General features: G+C 37.6%; 1 protein-coding gene across 4 annotated transcripts in view; it reads right to left on the bottom strand.

The window, feature by feature from the left end:
* LOC111336697 (uncharacterized) overlaps window positions 1-25074 on the bottom strand; it is a 78292-nt gene that overhangs the window by 39964 nt on the left and 13254 nt on the right. For 3 of the 4 annotated variants that reach the window (XM_088738029.1, XM_088738028.1, XM_088738030.1), the window contains 19 exons: window positions 21083-21391; window positions 19722-20000; window positions 18997-19305; window positions 18188-18466; window positions 17449-17736; window positions 16532-16840; window positions 14149-14427; window positions 13232-13519; window positions 11948-12256; window positions 11156-11434; window positions 10213-10500; window positions 9612-9920; window positions 8593-8871; window positions 8052-8339; window positions 6728-7036; window positions 5932-6213; window positions 4663-4938; window positions 3294-3578; window positions 477-767 (listed from right to left, as the gene is read on the bottom strand). In XM_088738029.1, coding sequence (XP_088594155.1) covers window positions 477-767; window positions 3294-3578; window positions 4663-4938; window positions 5932-6213; window positions 6728-7036; window positions 8052-8339; window positions 8593-8871; window positions 9612-9920; window positions 10213-10500; window positions 11156-11434; window positions 11948-12256; window positions 13232-13519; window positions 14149-14427; window positions 16532-16840; window positions 17449-17736; window positions 18188-18466; window positions 18997-19305; window positions 19722-20000; window positions 21083-21391 — 5535 coding nt within the window. Of the gene's footprint in view, window positions 1-476; window positions 768-3293; window positions 3579-4662; window positions 4939-5931; window positions 6214-6727; window positions 7037-8051; window positions 8340-8592; window positions 8872-9611; window positions 9921-10212; window positions 10501-11155; window positions 11435-11947; window positions 12257-13231; window positions 13520-14148; window positions 14428-16531; window positions 16841-17448; window positions 17737-18187; window positions 18467-18996; window positions 19306-19721; window positions 20001-21082; window positions 21392-24618; window positions 24985-25074 lie in introns of those variants that run through there. The other variant, XM_088738031.1, reaches the window with a different exon arrangement.

The following is a 25074-nucleotide window of genomic DNA, read 5'->3' as shown; positions in this document are numbered from 1 at the left end:
CTGCAACAACTGTTATTCACACCCAAACCAAAAGTCCAAGTAGATGACAGAAAGGAAAAACTATAGTGAGTAGATGTACAAGTCATGTAAAACCTGCATTGACCCTTTCACTCCCATATCTATTTCTTAATTCTCCCTCTGGCTGCTACACAGTTCCTTGTAAATTATGTGTAATTGCGAGAATTTGGTTTTAGATCAAAATAACAACTTCTGCCTGGTAAGTATTAGTATTCTCACTACCTACATGTATTTGTTGGAAGCATGCCAGGCACTGGGAACAGTATCAAGTAGGCAATACAAGTTTCTTTAGATGTCTTCTCTGCCTTGGAGACCTTTGCATACTTGTGCAAGGGTCTGGTGCCAAGTGTGCTAACTTTTAGTTTACCAGCACAGGTTTTGACACCCTACCAATACTTAAGAGAGAGTACTTTCACACTATACATCTCATATTCTGCAGTCTGAAAAATGATACTTACAGTTAACTGTCAGTTTTCCTGGAGATGAGGTGGTGGTATTTACACTGTTATTTGCCACACATCTATATTGGCCTTCATCTTCTCGCACAGTATTGGTAATTGTCAAACTTGAAATATTTCCTACAATCTCAGAAACATTAATCCTTTCATTTTTTGATAGTTCAATTTCATCTTTTGTCCATTTCACATCTGGTGTGGGGTTTCCAAAAACTGTGCAGTTCAGAGTTACTGTGACTTTATTCTCTTCTATTACTATCACATTCTGCGGGCTGCTGCTAAATTCAGGTGCAACTGGAAAAAGGAAATTAGATGAATGAGTAATAATGATAAAGCATAACTGATATTTACAAAATTGTAGCATTCCACAAGACAGTGAAATTACTTATAAATACAGAATTCAATTAATTCCAGCTTCATCCAGAGCAATGGTTTAGTCTCATTTAGCATACATTCATACAGTAACTCTCTTGCAAAAGTCAGCACTTAACTAGTTTGAGCCCTGACCCTCACAGAAAGTTTTTATTTCCAGTCTTCACCCATTCTATTAACCTGTATTACATGTTTGGCCATATAAGATTTCTGTCTCTCTGTGATGTTAATTAATAATGTAGTGAACTTGCAGTTTAATGTAATGTAAAATGGGTATGGATGTTTACTTAAGCTTCACAACAAACAAAGACATGTATTTTTTTTTCTAGATTAACCAGTGTTATTCATATGACTGCAATGGTTCTAGTCTACTTTTACAGCAGTGTTGGCAGCATTCTACCCAGATTTTGAGCAGGCAGACGGAAAAAAAAATATTGCTGGTTGCCAGATGTTAGAAATTATTTTGGACCAAGACAAATACATTACTGCTGGGTTGGACAGTCAAATAGACAGTGCTTATTACAAATGAGTCATGGCTAAAAACCCTAGCCTAGCAGCACCACTACAGCTGTATCCATGATCTCAACGAAAATCTTCTAACTTGCCAATGCATACAGTGTATGTGTAATGTGCAAAGGCACATAATGTAAATTACAGATCAATTGGGTAAATAAAGGATTATCCTTACAAATCTCTCTTAACAGACACTTCTACATTCCAAAGATAACTTCATTTCTCTAAAATGAGAATTTCATTGCAACATCATAGACACTAACGATAGACAAGTAACTCTCTATACCTACTTCAGTGTATAAACAGTCCCTAACTAATGGCAATCTTTAAAAGTTGTCTGTTCCAAAACGACTTGATTATGAACTGATTGCTCAAACTAAATTTCTACCTTGGTATTTGAAGCTACAAAAATATTGCAAAGATGTCACCAAACTGACAACTTCTGATTTTTTTACCAACAATATTTTGATAGCCATTATTCCTAACCAACTGAGGTTTCATATTTTCAATTAACAGACACTGTCAGCCACTTGGCCTGTCAGTCAACTGACTGATCATTCTTTTGTAGTTTTCAGTTAAAGGGTATGGAGTGTAGCTATAAAATCTAACTCCTAAGGAAGAGAGGAAGCAAAAGTAGAGATAATGACTTGCTGAGCTTGACAGTGCAACTGTGAACAAGACACGTACAGTTCTGATGTGCATTGCGTGTTCCAAGGTCGTTTATAAACAAAAATAACCCAGCCGCTAAATATCATTGTTTCAAAACACTAACGCTCGATGGCAACTGATAATTTCTAAAAATACAAACACCAGTCACGTCCCATCGAGGTTAATTCTCCGCGGAAAACATGTAAGAACCACATCAAGAGGAAGCTCGCATATTAAATAGTTCAAAAATATTCAGAATACTTTCACTGGCACCTGTACGTAAGTTAAGCTTGTGTATTCATTAAAGTTTGCGTAACTTTCAAAACATTTTCTCGGTACTACAAACAAAGTTTACTTTTGGTGAGAAATTAAAAGCAATGAACTCGATTAAACCTTGCAGTAGCGGATTTACATTGAAGCCATAATTACACAGGACAAAACGAAACATTCGAAGTTACAATATTCAAATATTGCGCTTGAGAAAATCGACTGAAAACATTGCATTTCAACAAATTCACCTTATTAAGCTTCTTCACTCGCACTCGAGAGAATTCAGTCTCATTACACTTAGTGTTTAACGTGAAAATTCAATTCGTGGCCGGAGCAAACATCTCGTATAAAGAATGGGTGAAGTAAACGTCGTTGATTTCCGCTTCAAAATCTTATGAAAACTTCTAACTTCGAATGATGAAAAATTACTTTTACCTCCTTGGGCTGATGAATATGACACTGACAGCACAATGACGAAGAACCAATGGCAGAAACGTTCTCTGGACGTAAAAATTCCGGCAAGAAATTCGTCCATAGTTAACAAGCATAGTTTGATCGAAGCCGCTGTTTAGAATATTCGTTCGTACCCTACCCCCCTGAGCGGAGCCATTGGTAATTTATGCTGCGGTCGATGAGGTCACGACCTCAAAATAAGTCATAATAAGCTTGTCTGTCTCCTATACTGATTTCCATACAAGCCCAACATTGTATTTCCTCCATCTAAAGAGACCGCTTTAGACTTCCGCAAGTCGCAATGTTCAGGGGATTTTATTCTTTCAGGAGGAAGAAGAAAGAATCAGCCCTGAAAAAATAGCTAAGCTCTGTTAATCATTACTAAGGTTACAAAAGCAATATCAACATAAAGAGAGTTCAAGAACGTGACGTCAAAAATAGCGACATTTTTGTGATTCCTTTATGCTGAGAGGTTGAAATACAAACACAATTACGTTTAAAGAAAAAACTGATCCAAGCCGATTGTAAAGTTTTTAAAATAAGGAAATTTTATAAGCTACTTACATTGAACTGTTAAAGTCCCTAGAGTTGAAGTCAAGTTTCCAACATTATTAAGAGCCACACATCTGTATTGTCCCGAATCCGACCGGTAAACATTTGTGATTGTTAAACTGTGATTGTTGTTCTGTGATGACGCTGTTAGTCGCACATCTGTTATATTTAGTTTTTCCTCATTCTTCGTCCAAGTAACTTTTGGTGAAGGATTTCCATCCACCACGCAACTAAGAACAGCTTCTTCTCCTTCAACTATGATGGCATTCTTTGGATTTTCCAAGATTTCAGATGCATCTGGGAATTAGAAAATAAAACTGTCACGCACTAATTACCTCACGAAGGTAAATTTCGAAAGCTACAGGCCTATGACTTTAAATAGCTCAAAGTCCTTGTCATTTTTTGTATTCATCAAAACAAGAGTTTTTACTAGTGCGAAAGACTACAAGGCTTTTTCCTTTGTTTTTTTTCTCTCTGAGCTAATTCTTTAATCTTTTAACATAAATACGAGAACATGATTTACAGTTTATTCCATTAGCGATAATGAGCGACCTTTATCAAAATAATCTAAAATCACCTATGCCGGCACTATAATCTATATTTTCACGAAGGACTCGCAAAAATACTCGAAGACGAACCAAGTGAGATTATTTAAAACAGAGAAAAACTTATGTAAAATAAATAGAAATAGCAAGCCAGTTATCTTCCAATGAATACTATACGAATACATTCTAATTTCGGCGTATGATTGAATCATTTCCATATTCAAGGTTTGCATCAATTGTATTTTTGTGGCAATTCGAATAGTGCAAGTAAAGATTATGCTTTTTGTCCGTAAGTGGCGTCGCCACTGATATAACGAGTTTTCTCAGTGTTTAGTTCTCTGGTTCTCATGGATAAAAATACGTGGTAAAAATGGTTTGCTCTATATTTAGCATCCACTTTAATATTTGAAAAGTTATTTCCCAGGCTATTACCTCCAACTTATCGTAATCCATTACTACAGCCCTTTTCCCATTCATTTGTCTCATATACCTCAGTTTTTATTTTAGTAATAGAGTCCCATTAACGTTCATGCATTCTTAAGTGTCACTACCCTTGGTGGTCTTTCCGAGGCCAATACGAGCAGATTGAAACACTATGAATAAACGCAGTGCATAAAAACCGAAGCTTGAAGGGGAGGCAGACCACTTGGCTGGACACAAAGCGCAGTCAAGGCGTTGAACTCCGGATAACCCAGAACAAATCCAGTCGAGTAGCAGGGTGGAGGATTTGAGCCTGGGACCGCCAGATTACACTGAAGCCTTCACAGACAACAACAATGGCTAGAGTTTCGCATTCTGAATTTGGTAAAGCAGGAAAGAAATAAGTGAACACTTACAAAGTACGTCTACTGTTGCTGCACTTGAACTATCATTTCTAAGGCTGTTGCTGGCAACACATCGGTAATTTCCGCTGTCTGTTCTGGTAAGATTCGCAATAGACAGCGTATCGTTGTTTCCTGAGAAAGTTATCCCTTTGTTGTCACTCAAAGAATTTCCATTTTTGGTCCACGATAGTGTTGGTGATGGATTTCCAGTAGCGTTACAGAATAAGTTCAAGGAACGTCCTTCTTCTTGTGTATTATTCTTAGGGTGCGTAACGATTTCAGGTTGATCTGTGACAAAAAAAAAAAAAAAAAAATTATAGAGAAATAAATCTATAAACGAACTAGAAGCCAAATGATTGATCAAAGATACTCTTACTTCGTTCAAGGATACTTTTTTTTTGGCAACAAGTAGAAGCCTTCCTGTACGTATGAAGGGGGTTAAACATAAGTAACTCCTTAGACTGTCTGAAACAACGTAATCTGATTTCATCCACAAATGTAATTAATCACACTCCAACAGGAGATCGAGTTCCATATTTTTGGTAAGGCCTTATTTACTTTTTAATGGTATGCGAGACGATATTTATGATGACTTTTATACAGTGATTGATAAATATAGAAAAGTATAATCTTTATGGTTTCATTTGTTGTTGTTGTTTTTGTTTGCTTTGTTTTGTTTTTTGACGTGGTTTCATTCCAGTAGTAATAAATAATTCCTAATCGATTGATCTATACCTTATCGTACTGTTTCTCGTTGTTCATGTATATGCATGCTCTCTCAGTCGTTTCGTCAGCTCTGTACAGTCAAAACTTGATATTGAAGAATTTATTTTAACGTTTTTTTCCCTTCCGCCTCGATTAGCTTCGCTATTTTACAAGTAGGGATTTATAGATATGTGTTTAAGTTCTCAAAATGAATAAATTTGGTTTGTTTCTGTGTTTTTGTTTGTTTGTTTTTTTTGTTTTGTTTTGTGTCTCATTTGTGAAAAAAAAGATCCCTAGGTTATTGTCTTTCCATCAGATAAAATTCAGAGAACTGTTTAGACCTTAGACTTAGAACATTGTCAAGCAACTCGGAAATTTTTCAGAACGCGCAAATCTATTTATCTTTTATAGTTCCACGACATTTTCCTCGGCCTGAAAATTGTTCCATAACTCACCGGTAACCGTAAGAGAAGATTATCCTCTCTTGGTCCCGGATAAAAAGTCACTTCTCTGAAATCTGATTTGGCTCGACCAGTACGATTTCCTAACTTAAAATAGCATTTATGCTATACTTACATAACACGTTTACTACAGAGGGTTCAGAAGTGTCATTTCCAACCCTGTTTTTCACAGCACATCTGTACTTTCCACTATCTTCTCTTTCCACATTCGTTATTGTCAACTCTTGAGAGTCACTGGATAAACTGATCCTGGAATTCTCATTTTCTTCTATTACAGATCCATCAAACGTCCAGAACATATGAAGTATAGGGCTTCCAGTAGCGTTGCAACGCAAAGTGACATTGCTTCCTTCTTCTGGAGAAACGCTCTGTGGTTGAGAAGCGATCGAAGGCTTAACTGTATAAGGGAAAACAGAAGAAAAATCTTACTCTGAAAGGTCTCCATCATTTCTTCAAAGTTTCAAATCTCCACTAAATTATTCGATGATGTTGCATGGAGACTTTATAGGAAGTTACTGCTTAAGGATTTTGCAGTCTTAGAAAGAGTGGAGCTCTCTCTTCTGATCAAACCTAGATGAAGATATTTTTGTCTTCGACACACTACTGCGCATATAATTAGAGTCCAAGTAAAAACCGCGTACAATGACCTTGTGCGAAAGTTTGGAGAGCCAATTTAAACGGCAAGTATTTAATGATAAATAAGCAATACAGCCACTTTTTCATCCCCTAAATATGCACTTTACAAAACGCCCTTAAGCCTCACATGAGACACCGCTCTCAAGAAATTTTTGCTTCGTATCCCCTCCATCGGATATCTTCAATTTTCTTAAGTCTCCAAAGAGTGGTTACAGCTTACTACTGCCCTACCGTAAAAAAGGTAAAAAGAGAATTTGTCAACAACTCTTACACACCTTCAATAATTATCGATTTGGAGTCCGACGTACTATTAACGTCATTTGTGACATTGCAAGTGTAATTTCCACTATCCGCCAAGATGGATGCATTGATTAACAGCTGTATGAGGGTTTCATTGAAGTGCGAAATACTCAGGCGGGTGTTATTGATCACTATTGTAGAATTTGTCGAAATCACCATTCCATCTTTTATCCACTGCAACTCAGACGCAGGAGGTAGAGCCTTATGCCGACAAGTTATCTTGATATCGTCGCCCTTAGCCACAATCTGCTCTTTATCACCATCAATTGTAACTTCTGGATCAACTGAAATTTGATAAAATGATTATATTTGTATCAGCATCCTCATCATCATCATGGGCTATCAATTTTTTTATTATGTCAATTTTTAAATCATTGGCGATCCTTGCAATCTGATTGATGCGATTTATCCCGAATCGTGCCATTCTTTGCTCTTAATCGCATCTTTTTCCTTGCTAATGAGAAATCTTAATAAAACTCATCAACCAATCAGAATAAAGGTCTGTTTGTGGTTAAAAAAATATCAAATTGTAGTAAAATTAAGGAAACGTTTGCAACTTTTTTAAAACCAGCTCAGTGCTGGGTTAATAAAATATTGTTAACAGGCTAAAAAACCCTGTATTGCGATTTCAAAATGGATCTAGTAAAATGGTAATTAAACTTCGAGTCGTTCAATTCTGGTCTGAAATCATACTTGTGATTTCAAATCAAACTCGCGTTGTGCGCTCATTCACTTTTGAAATCACGCATATGATTTCCGACCAAATTACGCTCTACACTGTTCAATTAATATTTCTTATCAATTGTCCTCCGTTCACGGTACAGTTGATATCATTAATGTCTATACAAACTGGTGTCGTATCAAAATCATGGACTATACTGAGTATACAAATTCTTAAATTAGGTTTGCTGGATAGATGGCTAAAATTGTAGAAATAGTTTGCATGCGGATTAGTAGGTTTGTGAAAGAACTAAAACAAGAAATGGAGCGACGGAGAGAGAAAGATCGCAATTATAGGGTAAAATTTCAATGAATAAAATTGATGTCTTGGCGCCAATGTCCTTCATACATTCATCCATCAAAGTACGTAATAACATTTTAAATTTGGCCGCTAACTACTTAAAGTCAATTCCAGAGCAAATTAAAATACTCCAAAAACTGGTAGGGTTTGGAAAAAAGAAGGATCTAAGGTACAAAAAGTGACAACAATTAAAAAAAAAAAAAAAAAAAAAAACCTAAATAAACCAATATTAATATTAACACTCGCATGTTTCAGAGACAAGCTACTTTTAGACTCACAATGTACTGTAAGTGTCGCTGGAGATGAAGTCGCAGTATCCAGACTGTTATTAGCCTCACATCTGTACATTCCTGCATCTGATTGTTGAACTTTTGATACGGTCAATTCGTGGTTTCCATCATTGGAAGAGACAACAAGTCGCGCATTTCCGGACGCATTCAATTTCACCCCATTCTTTGTCCAAGCGACATCAGGCTCAGGGTATCCTGCCACTACGCAACTGAACACAACAGTTTTTCCTTCCACTTCCACGGCATTACTTGGAGATTGGGAGATTTCAGGGGCAACTAACAATACAAAGAAAGAAAAAGAAATTATCAGTCTCTACAAAACCAAACATGATTTAGAAGATGTTGTACGACCCGTTGGTTTTAAGCACTGCGGTATTACAAAAGAGTACGAATGAAACAGAATTTCCCAAACATTTTATAATAAACGCCAAATATACATCGTTTTATATTTTAGTCGTTTCTTGCGCCAATGAGATTTTTTCTCTCCTTTAACAATTCGTAACGCATCGTAAACCAAAGGTGAACTCACATTGAACAGTGACTATGGCGGCGTGGGAGGTAGCATTATCAATCTGGTTGCTCGCCACACACTGGTATGCTCCGTTGTCTTTCCTGCTCACATTCGTTATTGTCAGCTGCTCGTTGTCTGTCGACAAATGTATCCTCGAGTCGTCCCTGGGATCTATAACAGATCCATTTTTCGTCCATGATAATATCAGAGAGCTTCCAGAAGCGTTGCAAAACAGAGTAAAGTTCTCTCCTTCCTTTACTGGAACAGCTATTGGGTCCTTTTCGATGGTGGGCGTAACTGCAGAAACGGACAGAGGTTTGTTATGAATGTAAAATCTGTCTATCATTACTTTTTTTTTTCTTGGCAGCTAAAATAGTTAAATCTTTTCTTTTTTTCCAAGGTGTTTTCAGGAGCTGGTTATTCAGTCTTAGGACTTATTCCCACCCTTATCCTTACCTGTTTCATTAAATGTAAGTTGAAGTCGAAGCAAAACGGAGATATCCCCAGAACACAGGAGTGTAAAGCACATTTGGATTTTTCTAGAGAACAAACCGATACTGGGGTAAAAAATCTTTCCAAAAGAAAAAAACTAGCAAAAGCAAAGGAAACCTCGTGGATAGTTAATTTTAGAAATGGATGACATGATAAGACCTCACGTGTGATGTGCGATCCTCGCAGTAGATAGCGCTATTTATGCAATAGCGAAAATCAGACCTGAAAAAAAAAAATCAGGCCTGTACGGGACTCGAACCACTGACCTCTGCGATACTAGTGCAGCGCTCTACCAATTGAGCTAACAAGCCAACTGGGAGCAGGCCGTTAAGTTGATTCGTAATAAACCCGTGAAAGTGATAAATGAGATGCAATGAATATATGAAGTTCATATATTTTGAACTGCGGTATTAGATACGTGAGATGTGCGATCCTCGCAGTAGATAGCGCTATTTATGCAATAGCGAAAATCAGACCTGAAAAAAATCAGGCCTGTAAGACCTTCTCCTAGAAATTTCATGTTCGTGTCCATTTTAATACCATACCTTGAACGATAATCGATGTTCTATTCGAGGAGCTACCAACAACATTTGAAACATTGCATGTGTAATTTCCAGAATCTGTTAAGGAAACTGCCTTGATTGACAGCTGAGCTTGGCTTTCATTATGATGTGAAATATTCACTCGTGACCCATTCGGGGGCGCAGTGAGGGTTGATGCAATCACAGTCTCGTCTTTTATCCACTGCACCTCAGACGCGGGAGGCAAAGCGGTAAAGCGGCATGTCAGCTGTAAATGTGTGCCATTTGCGACAAACTGAACCTGATCTCCATCAATTGCCACCTCCGGCGAAACTGCAATTTATGAAGCGTTATAAAACAACTTTTCTTAGTTAAAGTTAGATTCAATACAGAATAACCGCAATTTGCCTAAGTCCCTTATATCAAGAACTTCAAACTAAGGAAAAGGAGCCAAATGGTCAATTTGACGATTCAATTAATTCAAAATCCTCGGCAAAGTACCACCAAAGGTTGACAGGCTTTGCAAGAACCTATATCTGCATTTTTGTTGGTGGTCAACAACGAAAAATCACAATGAAACCTTTATTACTCGGATGTTTTGAAGAAAAACTAAATTTACACTCACATTGCACAGTAAGAGTCGCTGGAGATGAAGTGGAGTTACCCAAAATGTTACTGCCGACACATCGGTACTTTCCAGCATCCAACTGTTCAACATTTGTTACTGTCAAACTGTGATTTTTATCCTTATCAAAGCCACTTAATCGTGAATTTGCTGTTATATTCAATTCAATGTCATTCTTTGTCCAAGCAACATCAGGCGTAGGGTGGCCTGCTACCAAACAACTGAACACAGCGGTCTCTCCTACCACTTTCGTGGTATCACTTGGAGCTTGGGATATTTCAGGCCCAACTGGTAAAAAAAAAATTAAAGAAATGAAAAATGATAATTTGAAGTCACTGCAATTTCAAACGTATGTCACCACTTGTCATTTACCCTCCATAACCATGCAGCTATGATTTGAGTAAAAGATAAGTGACCAGGACATAATCAACCTTCTCCTTCAACACTCAAAACATCTCATCAAAACAGCTTAAGTAAACACGTTTGCGATCATCAACAGTGGTAATTGAATCATTTCAAAACACTTAAAGCAATAAACAGTTTTCAGATTAACTTGTCGCTAGGGATTGCTTTGTTCCAGTAGAATAACCATCGTCGCCATTTTTCAGCTCAAGATGGCAGTTGCACATATATTGACTGAATAAAAATCGTTTCTAAAAATTCAAACTCGCATCCATAACCCTAAATTGCCTGCACAGCAGCATAACCGCTGGAAAAATGAGCATCGTGCAAATTGTGGGTCAGAAATATTCATAACGATCGGCTCCTTTTTTCGATTCGAAAGAACCATGTTGTGTCACAGGAGAAGGACAATAAAACTGATCTTCCAAAAATGTTAATCACCAAAGAGCGTTAAATAAACTCGATTTTCATTTCATTATTGCTCATGAAAGTCATACATTTTTAGTAATTTACGACACTTGTCAACGATAATCGTACTCACATCGAACAGTCACTATGACGGCATTGGAGGTAACATTTCCAACATTGTTGCTCGCCGCACACTGGTAGGCTCCATTGTCTGTTCTACTCACATTCGTTATGGTCAGCTGCTCTTTGTCTCCTGGCAGACGAATCCTCGTGTCCTCACTGGAATTTATACCAGAACCATTTTTTGTCCATGATATCGCCAATGAGCTTCCAGAAGCGTTGCAAAATAAAGTCAAGTTTCCTCCCTCGTTGACTGGATCAGCTTGTAGGTTCGTCTTGATTGAAGGCGTCACTGTAATAGTGCAAAAACCTCTTATATAGATGTAAAGGTTTGTTATCGATTCTATGGTAGCTCAGCACGTCCGATTATTTACTTTTTATGACTTAATGCCCGCTCCTACCCTTGGCAAAAGTTGGTGTCTACATTTACGCATGCGATCTAAAAATGATGTATCTCCTGAAATGGAAATTCTCCTGTTTAACGGAAAATTATTTTCCCTTTTAACACGATGATTTCCAAAACAATTCTTGAAGTAAGTTTTTTGAGCTAAGTGTTTTTTTAAACATCGCTTAGTCAAACATGTTACTGACACAGGTAAAAAGTTGATATGCGAAGATAACTCAGCGGAAACCATACATAACTGTCTTTTAATGTACGCAATGTGGCCACAAGCTCTATGAAAGATCTTATCTTGGATCATAAAATAGTTCCTTGACCTACACATCGAAATTCTTTTTCTGACTATTTGCGGCCAAGAAAAAACACAGAAAGCAAATTTTCAAGTCCATCAACATCGCAACATACCTTGAATGACAATCGAGGTCCAATTCGAGGAGATTCCAACATTATTTGTAACATTGCAGGTATAATTTCCAGAATCTTCCAAGGAAACTGCGGTGATCACCAGCTGAGCTTGGCTTTCATTATGAAGCGAAATATTCACTCGTGACCCATTCGAGGGCGCAGTAAGGGTTGATGCAATCACATTCCCATCTTTAACCCACTGCACCTCAGAAACGGGAGGCAAGGCGTTAAAGCGGCATGTCAACTGTAAATTAGTGCCGGTGGCTACATACTGTCTCTGATCTCCATCGATTGTCACCTCTGGCGCAACTAAAATAAAATAATATGTTCTAAAACCAGTTTTTCCCATACAATACAGAGTTATACTTAGAGTTCAATACGGAACAAAGACATTTTGAATACGTCACCTATATCAAGAACAGTCAGCAACGACCTTTAGCACTAAAGAACTGCACTGCATCGTATACTCAGGTGTCAACTCATTTTAGTCTGAATTGAAATACTCAGAAAAGTACTTCCAAAGGTACAAAGGCTTTGAAAAACCTATATCTGTGGTAAACTACACAAAAAGCCAATAAGCATTTAGTTCTTGAATGATTTGGAGATTGTTTATTTTTATACTCACATTTATTTCGATAAACAAATACAGCCAGAAACTAACGATAAAAGTCCGACGTTTCGGCGACTTCTCGGCGCCATTGTCAAGGAAGACTAAATTAAATATGCGATCTCAAGAGTAACTTAATTAATTTTCTCATTAACGAGACAATCAAACTTGTTATGGCATTTTTTCAACACCTCAAAACAACTGTGAAAGTCATCCGAAAATCCTGCCTGCGCGTCTATCGTCATAGTGTTTGCGAACTGACGAGGTCTTGCTTCTATGTCCATCAACGCGAACAAAGAGATGGCCACGCGGTGTATTCGACATAACCAGCATTTCACTGGTCACACATGAAGTTATACACAACGCATTGTTGATCAATGAGCTGAGGCTTTGGTTCGCTTGTCGGAAACTCCTGGGCGATCTTGCGCCTCTTAAACCAGTGTTTGATTGTCTCGTTAATGAGATGTTACTCCTTAAACAATTACGACCGTGTTTGAAAGTACAATCAGATTCAATTCGCGCTAAGGTCTTTGTCTGACCTATGCAAAAGCGTGACCCTGGACTCTTATGTTACTCTTGAGATCGCATATTTAATTTACTTTTCCTTGACAATGGCGCCAAAATGTCGCCGAAACGTCGGACTTTTATCTTTAGTGTTTGGCTGTATATAAACTCACATTGCACAGTAAGGGTCGCTGGAGATGAAGTGGAATTATGTAAACTATTGTTAGCGACACATCTGTAATGTCCTGTATCTGACTGTTGAACACCTCTTATTGTCAAACTGTGATTCCCGTCCTTGGAAGAGATGGTCGATCTTGAATTTGCTGCTTCAGTGAATTCAACGTTATTTTTTGTCCAAGCAACATCAGGTCTAGGGTATCCTGCTACCAAGCAACTGAATACAACAGTTTGTCCTTCCACTCTAGTGGCATTCATTGGAGGTTTGGAGATTTCAGACCCAACTTATATATTAAAAAAGAAACAAAAGCAAAAAAAGATTTAAAAAATAATGGACAGAAGAGCTGCAAGTAATTGCAACTTCAGTCGTAATTCACAAGATATTGCACCGCTTGTCACTTCCCTTTCCAGACCCATGCAGCTGTTATTTCAATAAAAAATGAGTGATCGGGTGACAGTTTTATGCATTAGTGAAACGATAACGCCTCTAGCAAAAACACAGATAGTTGAAAATTTTGCCTATTAAGGATTGCGGTTCTAACCCCAGAGAATAATAGTGATTCGTTGCAATTTACCCCGCCTAAGACGATAGCTGCAAAAATGTTGACTGAGTCAAAATCGCTTGAATCACAATTCGGAGGCACAACTTGGAATGCCGGTTCAGCGCGATAATTGTTGAGAAATTGAGCAACATGCAAACTGGATTTCAAAATCCTCAAAACCATCAGCTTCTTGCTTGATCTGATAGAACTCTGTTGTGTCACAAGAGAGAAAAAAAAGACTTTCCAGAAAAACTCAACCACCCCACAAGGTTTTATATAAAAAGGAATCCGTTTTGTCACATCTTGGGTCAGACAGGTATTTTCAGTTCATTGACAATTCGCAACAACTTGTACATCAAAACTGTACTCACATTGAACAGTTACTAGGGTGGCATTAGAGGTAGCGTTTCCAACCTTGTTGCTCACCACACACTGGTATGCTCCGTTGTCTTCCCTGGTCACATTAGTTATTGTCAACTGCTTGTTGTCTGCTTGCAAACGGATCCTCGAATCCTCACTAGAATCTATACCAAATCCATTTTTTTCCCATGATATTGATAGAGAGCTTCCAGTAGCGTTGCAAAATAGGGTCAAGTTTCCCCCTTCGTTGACTGGACTAGTCTGTGGGTTCGTCTTGATCAAAGGCCTCACTGTATAAAAGCAAGGAGCTCTTTCATTAATGTGACGCCTTGTTATCGATCCTATGGCTGTTCAGCATGACAATTTTTCTCTCCTACTCTCGTACTAAAACCTGCTTACTGTAAAACTGCAACTTTTCAGCACTCCTTTTTTATAGAATTGTTAAACCCTGGAACATTATCTGTAATCTCGCCTCTCATGACAAATTTTCGAGTCTAAGTATTTTTAAAAATTTTCTGCGCGCCACTTACTTTACTTTACTGGACACTTATAATATATTATAATATACTTATAATATTGACATGCCCTCACTGCACCTGGTTTCTCTGCCGTAATTGCCCTTGCCATCGTTCTTAATTTATATCTGACTGATTTTACTTGCACTGTACTGTACACAATCTAAATTTAATCACAGTTAAATTATTAAAATTAAATTTTATTTTTTCTATCGGATATATATTTTTTCTTTTTAGATTTCGGATTGCGCCTCGCATTGGATTTTGTTTCTGTTTGCGCAATCCCATTTGGTTCTTTTTTAATTTCTTTTATTTCTGTATATGTATAACTTATGAGACCAATAAAGTTGATAAACTCAAACTCAAACTCAAACTAAACTCCCCTTAAGCTTACTTTCAGTTTTAAGGTGGCTCGTACCGGTTTTCATCTTTTTGATGGTTTGTAACTTTGACAGATTACACTGGGAAGACTGACCAAGGCCAGTTGAACATTTTTACGGGGTTAAATTATATAATCATTGGTTATCCAAAAATAGGTGTCATTTTGTCATTAGCAGTTTCCATGGCAACACTTTCAGAGGCTTATTCAGACGCATTTTTTAGCTCGTGGCTTAAATAACTCGAAAACTAACCCGGTGACCCACCCGGACTTGTTTTCCTGCAATAGCTTTCGTGAGTTTAACAATTTCCACGCGCGTTGTCGCGCATTTAAAAATCTGGATTCTATAAGATCGACATTTGCTCATGATCTGTTATAGCTACCGCTGACAATTGCGTGTGCTCGCGCGAGCGCCTACGATCTGATGTTTATAGACGTTTACTGCTAAGAAAATCATTAAACAGCTGTCAAAGACAACCTCCCGGGCTCATCTTAAAAATCCTACACACGACTTCTGGCTATATAATATTATTTTCCTTTAAGTTTCAAAGTCTTCTTCCGCTTCAGGTAGATTATCCTTCACTTGAGTTCTTCTTTTTTCGCCGTCGCAAGATTTCATATCAGTTGATTATTTCTTTTAGATGTGAAGCAAAGCAACCTTTACTTCTCCGAAAATCGTCTTTTTATCTTAGTTTCTATCTCCCGCATTCACAGTGGCCGCTCAAGACATGAAATACAAACTCTTAGGTGAACTTCTCACAAAAGTAGAAAAAAAATCCTCGCGCCCAGCCGCGATCTTTGTTCGTCTTTTAATCTCGCGCTTCTTTCGCAGGTTTCTCTCGCGCGTGACGCAAGAGTTATCTGCCCGCGCGAGGAAACTAGTACGAGCCACCTTAAGACTTAATGCCTAACCCTTGTCTAGGCAAAAGCTGAGGTTAACGCATGCGATCTAAGGGTGATACATCTCCAGGAATGTACGAGAGTAGAGTACAACTATCTTCTTTCGTTAAAGGATAATTCCCAAACAACGTTGAAGTAACTCTTTTAACCGTTAAATGTTAAATTTTACAATAGTGCTCATTACAGACACAGGTGAAAAGTAGGTTTGCCTTGAGGTCTCAGAGGAACACAAACATAATGGTCTTTCAATGTGTGTCATTTCTTATCTTAAACAATGGCCATCAGGCTTATAAACGATCGAATAATGGACCATGAAATAGTTCCTAGACCTTCACAACAAACTTCTTTTTCTGATCCTTGACGGCCGAGAAAGAAATAGTCAAACCAAAAACAAAGAAAAAAAAACGAAACCCAGAAGGAGGATCCTAAATGGGACAAGTACGGCTGAGTGCATGTTTTCGAAGGATGCATGTTCAAATCCATCTATACTGTAACATACCTTGAAACCTCGTAGATACTTAGTTTTAGAAATAAATGAGATGAGAAGACCGAGTAATTCCTTTCAGAAATTTCATGTTCGTGTCCATTTTAGTACCATACCTTGAACAATAATCGATGTCCGTCTCGACGAGGTACCAACACTATTTGTAACATTGCAGGTGTAATTTCCGGCATCATCCAAGGAAACTGCTTTGATTGATAGTTGAGCTTGGCTTTCATTATTGTGTGAGATAGTCACTCGTGACCCATTGAAGTTCACAGGGATAGTTGATGCAATCACAGTCCCATCTTTTACCCACTGCACATTAGACACGGTGGGCAAGGCGTTGAACCGGCATGTCAGCTGTAAATTAGTGCCATTGGCTACATACTGTGTTTGATCTCCATCAATTGCCACCTCTGGCGCAACTAAAATTCAATGGAATGTTCTAAACTCTTTACCTTAATACTGTTATTTGGTTATATCAACTAAGTTGAAATTGTAAATTAGCCACCGTAACGAATAAAAGAGGTGACGTTTCGAAACGTCAGCTTTTTTATTCGTTACGGTGGCCAATTTACAATTTCAACTTAGTTGATATAACCAAATTACCTTGTTACCCCCACCGACGCAGCACCACAGTTTCTTTAGAAAGTCCTAGCCTATATTAATTTGTCTTAATACTATGTTGTTACATTTAAAGTTCAATACGGTATAAGCGCAACTTGCGTACGTCCCTTATATCGAGAAGTTCAAACAAAAGAACTCAGAAGAAGCTGAGAAAAAAATTTGGCGCTGCTAGTTAATGTATTCCCCTCAGTGCCCGACACACGTCTTTAATACAGTGAGGTATTTAGTTGCATCATGAGCTTAGCTATAGACTCATTCTTTTGCCATTTCAAGTATTAGTAAGAATAACAACAGAGGTTCGATGGCTTTCTAATTAATACAGATGTGACGAATTTGTGGTCAACGATGCAAGGAACTCAATTAACAAAATCCTTGCAGGTTACAAATATAAACGTTTTACACTCACATTGTACTGATAGATTGGCTGCAGATGAAGTAGAAGCACCCAAACTATTATTAGCTACACATCTGTATTGTCCAGAATCTGACGGCTGAAGATCTGTTATTGTTAAACTGTGATTCCCGTCCATAGAGGAGACATTGAATCGCGACTGTACTGCCACACTCAATTTGAATTCATTCTTTGTCCAAGTAACATTAGGTGTAGGGTATCCTGCTACTACACAACTAAACACGACGATTTGCCCTTGTTCTTTCGTGACTTCTCTTGGAGGTTCAGAGATTTCAGGTCCAACTATTAATGCATAAGTAAAAAAAAGTAAAAATGAAGTCGCAGCAAAATCATACATATTTCACAAAAAACTGAAAAAGTTGGCATTTTCTACAGAACTGAATTGAATGAACGTGGAAGATATCCATCTCTTTTCATTCACCTCCACCTCGATTGATTACCTCCGGCAGACGTTCAAATGATTTAATTTTTTTAAAACCAAATCAACTAATTACTTAAGTGAATGAATGAATGAAAGCCTTTATTTAAAGAGGGTAGCACTTAATAGCCAGAGGCTAATAAAACTTGTGGCCCTCAAAATTACTTAATTACTTAAGTGTTAAGATGTCAAGTTTAGAATGCTGAGTTTTTCGTCTTTTCAACAAAAGGCAGGAAAGAAAATTAAGGGTACAGAAACTACAAGACTCGGTCACTAACAGCTGTTAACGGTCAGTTACAATTGCGTTGTACTTACATTTAACAGACACAACGGCAGTATTGGATGTATCATTTCCAACATTGTTGCTCGCAAAACATTTGTATTCTCCTTTGTTTTCCCTGCTTACGTTCGTTATAATCAGATTTCTTTTGTCAAGTGCAAAACTGATCCTTGAATCCCCCAAGATGGTTACATCAGATCCTTTGAATTTCCACGTTATCATTGGATAGCTTCCAGAAGAGTTACAAAATAACGTTACATTTTCTCCCTCCTTGACGGTGACAGATTCTGGCTGTAGTTTAGTGGAAGGCTTCTCTGTAAGAGAGCAGAAATATTTGTGTTAGTTACTCGGTATTCCAAGGAATTATACGACTTTGCTCGTAGGTCTTCGATTGAACCTTTCTAAAGTTCGTTAGTCAACTTTCAATGCTTCATAAAAGAATGGTTGGTATATAAGAATTGAGACAAAGAATTGAATATCTTTTTGAATGCTTGAAAGCAAGGCAAATATTTTTTAGTGAGTAAATACTTTGATGCTTACATTTACGTCTCTTTTGTTTCGTTGGTACAGTTTTGTCTCCGAAAAAAACCAATAGGGCGCATGCGTGGCTGAACATAGAAGAATAGAAGAGAAGGAATCCTTACACTTTTTAAGACACCATACTACAGATCTGGTGTTCGTTCAATTTTTCTTATGAATTAGTTTTACACCGAGCTTCCTTGAAGGCCTGTTTTCAACAATGAAGACAAAACATCCAAAAACCTTTTAACCAGGAATAAGAGAAATAATGCTGTGCTAATGTCGCATTACATGTAGCGCACATGTTCATCTCTGATGTACATACCTTGAACATCCATCGACGTCAAAGCTGTCGTATTACTTACTCCATTTGTAACATAGCAAGTGTAATTTCCAGAATCCTGCGAGGAAGCTGAGACGATTGAGAGCTGTGAAAAACTGTCATCATAATAGGTTACAGTCACTCTTGATCCATTGTTGGTCACAGTAGAATTTATTGCAATCACCTTTCCATCTTTTACCCACCGTACCTCAGACACAGGAGGTGAAGAGTTGTATCGACAGGTCAACGTGACATTCTCGCCTTTGGCTATAAACTGCTCTTGATCACCATCAATTGCTACTTCAGGCTCAACTGAAATTCAATTAAACTCGTCTTCGGTCAAAGTGACTTTCTTCACAGCCGTCGTTCTTGTGAGAGAACGAACACCCGGGAGGGAGACTACAGTGATATGAAATCAATAATTAAATTCCATTTCATTATTCCTTTCCCAGAATGATCAAGAACCGACCAGCTAGAGAGAGGGAAAAATCCCTTTGAATATCTGGATAAGGAAGCATACATCGCGTGTTCTCACCGACTCATCTCGCTATCTTTAAGTGTATAATCTGGCTAAATGTACACTTCGGTGAAACTTGTTAAAAGTATAAGAATATCAACTTAACAACGCAAAGTTTCAATCACCGTCTTAAGGCAAGCCAGGCAGGAAAACAGAAACTCTAAGATTGTTGAAAAATTTTACAGGTTTGTAATGTTTGCTTTGTACTTACATTCAACAGACACAACGACAACATCAGATGTATCTTCTCCAACTTTGTTACTCGCCACACATTTGTATTCTCCTTTGTTTTCCCTGCTCACGTTCGTTATAATCAGATTTTTATTGTCATCTGAAAAACTGACTCTTGAATCCCGCAAGGTGGTTACATCAGATCCGTTGAATTTCCACGTTATGGTTAGATAGCTTCCAGAAGAGTTACAAAATAACGTTACATTTTCTCCCTCCTTGACAGTAACAGTTTCTGGCTGTATTTTGGTAGAAGGCTTCTCTGTAAGATAACAGAAATATCAAGCCAACGTTAACTATTTAGTATTCCCAGGTATTGTACAATTTTACCCCTAAGTCTTCTTTGGAGCCTTTCTAAAGTGTGGTATATTAAACTTTCCCATGATTGATATATATTCTTAATATTTTACCTTGAGGAAGGAATGGTTGCTTCCTAGGAGTCGATATAAGATATTAAGGCAAAGATTCTTTGACTAAACAAATTATATGATACTGAAGTCGACGTCAGTAATTTCTTGCGGAGAAATTGTTCTTTTACAGGGCTTTAAACACTAGATTACAGATCAAAAGTTTAAAGACAACCTGTTTGTTTGTTTTTCCTCTTTCTTCTTTCATTCATTTCCGCCTCCTGTTTAGCTCAATTGGTAGAGCGCCCGACAGTTGTGCGGGAGGTCGAGGGTTCAAGCCCCGGCCGGACCAACACTCAGGGTCTTAAAATAACTGAGGAGAATTTGCCACCTTTCTATACACCAAATGCAAATATGGCGTCCAATTTGAGTTGCCATTGTTCTGGACTGACTAGCCTCTCACACATGTAATAATCCTTTTGTATTTCCACGTGAAGACGAGGCTAGTGAGTCCAGAACAATGGCAATTCAAATTGGACGCCATATTTGCATTCGGTGTATAATATCAAGAAATGGATAGATATTCTAGTCTTCTCGGATAAGGACGAATAAAACCGTAGGCCCCGTCTCCGGCAGGGTTAGGGGTAGGAGACGTTAATTTCCCACACACGAGATTACTCTGTGGTGGTTGTCCTCCCCTGGGGTGGGATGGGTGGGTGTTCACAGGGCCCCATTTAAACTAGCTATCTGCTAAACTGGGCTACCCTGTATAAATATTCGTAAATACAATACATACATACATACTTTCTTTTTCTTTTATTGTTTGTTTGTTTTGTTTCATTTTCCCGATAAATTTGTTCAGTTGTGTTCACACCGAACGTCTGGGTTGACTTGTTTCCGCAAGAGAAGAATTCAACGAACAAAAAAATTAAGCAGAAATGAGAGAAATAATGCTGTTAATATGTTGTACAGCAAGTAATGAACATCGTATACATACCTTGAACATCTATCGACGTCGTAGCCGTCATACTATTTACTTCATTTGTAACATTGCAAGTGTAATTTCCAGAATCCTGTGAGGAAGCTGAGGCGATTGAGAGCTGTGATAAGCTCTCATTATACTTGATTATATTCACTCTTGGTCCATTGTCGGTCGCAGTAGAGTTTATGGCAATCACCTTTCCATCTCTTATCCACTGAACCTCAGACAGAGGCGTTGAAGTGTTATAACGACAGATCAACATGACATTCTCGCCTTTAGCTATAAACTGCTCTTGATCACCATCGATTGTAACTTCAGTCTCAACTGAAATTTAATTCAAATTATTTTTAGATTAAAGTAACATTCTCTTGAGCCAGCGTTCTTTTGAGAGAAAGAACACATGCGAGGAAGGCTACGGTAATAAGAAATCAAATATTCATAATGTCACGTTATTATTCCTTTCCCAAGGTCAGATCAGGACCCGGAAGGATTGGAGGGCTGGAAAAAGAGCGCTTTGAATACCGATCGGGATAAGGAAACGCAAATTTCATATTTTCATCATTAGTAAAAACCTTATAATTTGATTTTATCAAATCAGTTGATAATGCAAATCGACTACCGTAAAAAAAACCTGACGTTTTGTGCGTTCACATTCGTGAAAGTGAAAGACGAAAGGCTGAACCATCTTATCTTGCACTATTACCTTGACGCAGGACCACAGTTTCTTTAGAAATTAGCCCTCTCTATTCATTTGTAATTAAAACCTTGTCAAAGTTTTGTCCCTTAAGAATTTAATAAAAAGCGGTAAGGCTCTGCCATATTTGCATTTAAGAAAAAATGATACGCGTTGTTATTTTAACAATGCACAACATGGCAGATTTGATGATCAAACACTAGTCCTAAGGGGATATTGGCTGATACTACTCTCACATTCGCTAGAAAAAATTGCCAAGCACATTTTGTTAATATGCAGGGAACGGGCAGTGGGTTAAAGAAAATGCGGCTTCAGCAGCCGAGAGCGGTAAAAACATGGAATATAATTTTTCCAACCTTGCTTTCAATTTCTCAATCAAAACAATAGACATATCTTCGTCCACAGTTAATATAAACAGTTTTCGTCAAGTGCACGGAAAGTGATAAGGGGTAGCAAGAAGTTCCTTTTTATAAGCTGTTTGGCGTAATCGTCGTATTAAACCTCTCTATTTTTCCGGGGGGTGGGTACTCGGCCACATAGGTACGTGCCGCGGAATAGGGTATGGTTTTTGAGGTTCTCGGTCCTTAAATAGGGTATCTTTTTTTACCCTTTTGTTTCTGTGTCCATGGTGTGGTCCTTAGATAGGGCAGCTTAATTGTATTATCTAATACTGGAGTGTGAAAACGCCCGCCTAAATGCAGGTTTTTTTTTTTTTTTTTAACTTGATGTATCCGTTAAGTATTGTAACAAAAGGATTTTGCAACAGAGGTTTAATAGCCGTTAAGCGGGTAAATACACGTAACGCCTCTTCAAGCCACATTATTAATTAAGAATATGACTGTCGTTCATTTAATTAACAGAACTCTCACAACAAAACTTAGCTTAATGAAATAACGAGTGATAGAACTGTTTAGCCGCGATTGGAGTTCAATACGAATAGAGTAGGTAGAGACACTTTAGTACGAAGAATCCTGGCTGTAATCCGCTGTAATAAACAGACCGACTGAAAGATATATCATGGTTATGGCGTATTATTGAAACTAGGCTTATTCAAGTATTTTATGCTTGATGTTATACGTCCAATGTTACAGAGAAGAAATCAAGTTTTCCTTTTCATGCTATTAATAATTTTGTTTTTTCCTTGAATAGGATGTCATTTTTCCGATTTGGGCCTTAAAAAGGGTATCAGTTTTCGCTTTCTTAATCTTCAAATAGGGTTAGGGTTCACGAACCTTCGCGCCTTTTTCTCATTTTTTAAATCAATTTTGAGTTAACATATGTCAGTGTCGTTTTCCTTCATACGCACGGGAAGTTTAGGCAGAAAGAAATTTGCAGTATTTCCTTTACGCTTGATTGCCTTTGCCTTTTCATGCCTTTAAATGTCTAAGAAAACATTCTCTTCACTGAGTGTTTTGAATGATACTCTTAGTTCAGCTCAATATTTCCTCATATTCCATCCTCTAAACGGCTGTTTGAAGACGTGTTGATATCGTAAGAAGAAGGTATAGTTTGATCATCTCTGACAGTGAAATGATCTGGTAAGCTTACCGAATTTTGTTTAGCGAAGTTCATCAGAAATTTTAGAATACATTCAAGTAAAAACCACAGAGCGTTAAAGTATGAAAAAGTATAAACATTGTTGTTAGTGTATTAATTATAAGATTGTAAAGGATAAAAAAAGGGGATATTTTTTATAGGGTAAGCTACTTTGAAGCATCTATATCTGATATACTGGTGTACCAATCGTGTAGGTCGCGATTATGTCTGAATTATTTTGTAGATCTAAGTGATCAGATTTGTCAATTACCCTCAGGTCATGTCAAACAAAACAACGATTTTGGATTGTTCATCAAAACCAAATCGAAACCCAACAAGCTTTTAAGACATTCTCGAGTTTTGGCAGCATCTTAAGACAAATTGTTTCCAGAACTTGTTCCAGATTGGGTAGAGATTACAGACCGAATGTTTCCACGAAAAAAGAAAAAAATTCGAATTAGCCACGCATGCCTTACGAAAGTGCGTTGCGTTCAAAGCGACACACAGAATTGTTTTTAATGTTTCTCGTAACCTTTCAAAAGTGCGTTTAGATTTACCGATATTTTATAGGAAGTTCTTTTTAATGCTCTAATCAAGTGTCCTTGTATTGTTTTGAACAGAAAAATCCAGCCTTTGCGCGAAACAATCGACAAACTGAATCATCCGCAAGAGTTGAAACTCAAAATTCCTTGGGCTCATTCAATCGTGAACCCCAAAGCTCGATTTACACCAAACATCAAAATATGTCTGATTTGACTTATAAACAGTCCCTAATTTTTTATTTTTTTTTTATTTTTATGCCACTTTGCTTAAATCTAAGATCGAAAATATCTAACTAACATAATTCCAATGACTTTTTGTTGTAATTCAAATTTTTGTGAAAACCTAAAGCTGTGATCAGGGCTGTTGGAAGTACTGCCTAATCGATTTTGCTTACCTCAGTGTTTAAGGGCAAGTTATCATCTTTCTACTTACGAAAAGCAAATTGAATAAACCAGAATTACATACGAAACTTAACTCACAAGTGTTCACATCAAAAAAATTCACTGAATCGATAACGAGCATAAGCTCATAGAGCACCCGGAAGCTTGATCATAAAATCAAGGAAAAAGGTTAGTTTAAACTAAAATCGACCGAAAATGAGCGAGCAAAATAAACTTTACGATATTTCGATTAACAGAATGCCCTCGGATAGGCGGCAAAGCCTAAAATGTAGGTATCACGTCTGTTTTACAATTCTGCATGTATATCACTACAACACGGATGAGTCAATATCACTGATTGTACTGCAGCACGGATGGATCAACTCTTGTATACTAACCTTGACTTGTAAGAGGTACAGCAATTAAGAGAAGAAAAGCTATTCTAACAACCATTTCAGCACCGAACTGTCTCGAGTCCCTTCCGTTTAAAGAGCACAGTCAGTCAAACGTATGGGCCAAATTTAAATGCAATGGAATGCAAATTTACAAAAGAACCAATTATAGGCAAACTGACAGACATGAAGTCAATCAAGCCGAAAAAAGATCTTTGGGGTCGAGACCGGCCATCAATATTTAGAAACTCAGAATATGAAAGAGTTTTAAAAGTTGCTTGACTGCCCTGATTTTGAAATTTGAACGGGGCAAGATCTACAAGATAGATGAAGGTGTCTGATTACAGACATTCAAGAAGTTTTATGTCCTGAGGTCACAAATTCCACGTGAAATCATTTATCTTTATATCAAGCAACCAAACGGACACGTTCGTCTTGAGTTAGCATGGTGACATTTTTCAC

This window comes from Stylophora pistillata, chromosome 11, assembly GCF_964205215.1.
Source record: "Stylophora pistillata chromosome 11, jaStyPist1.2, whole genome shotgun sequence".
Taxonomy (NCBI): Eukaryota; Metazoa; Cnidaria; class Anthozoa; order Scleractinia; family Pocilloporidae; genus Stylophora; species Stylophora pistillata.
The sequence above is the reverse complement of the archived record's forward strand: the minus strand, read 5'-3'. Positions and strand labels throughout refer to the sequence as shown.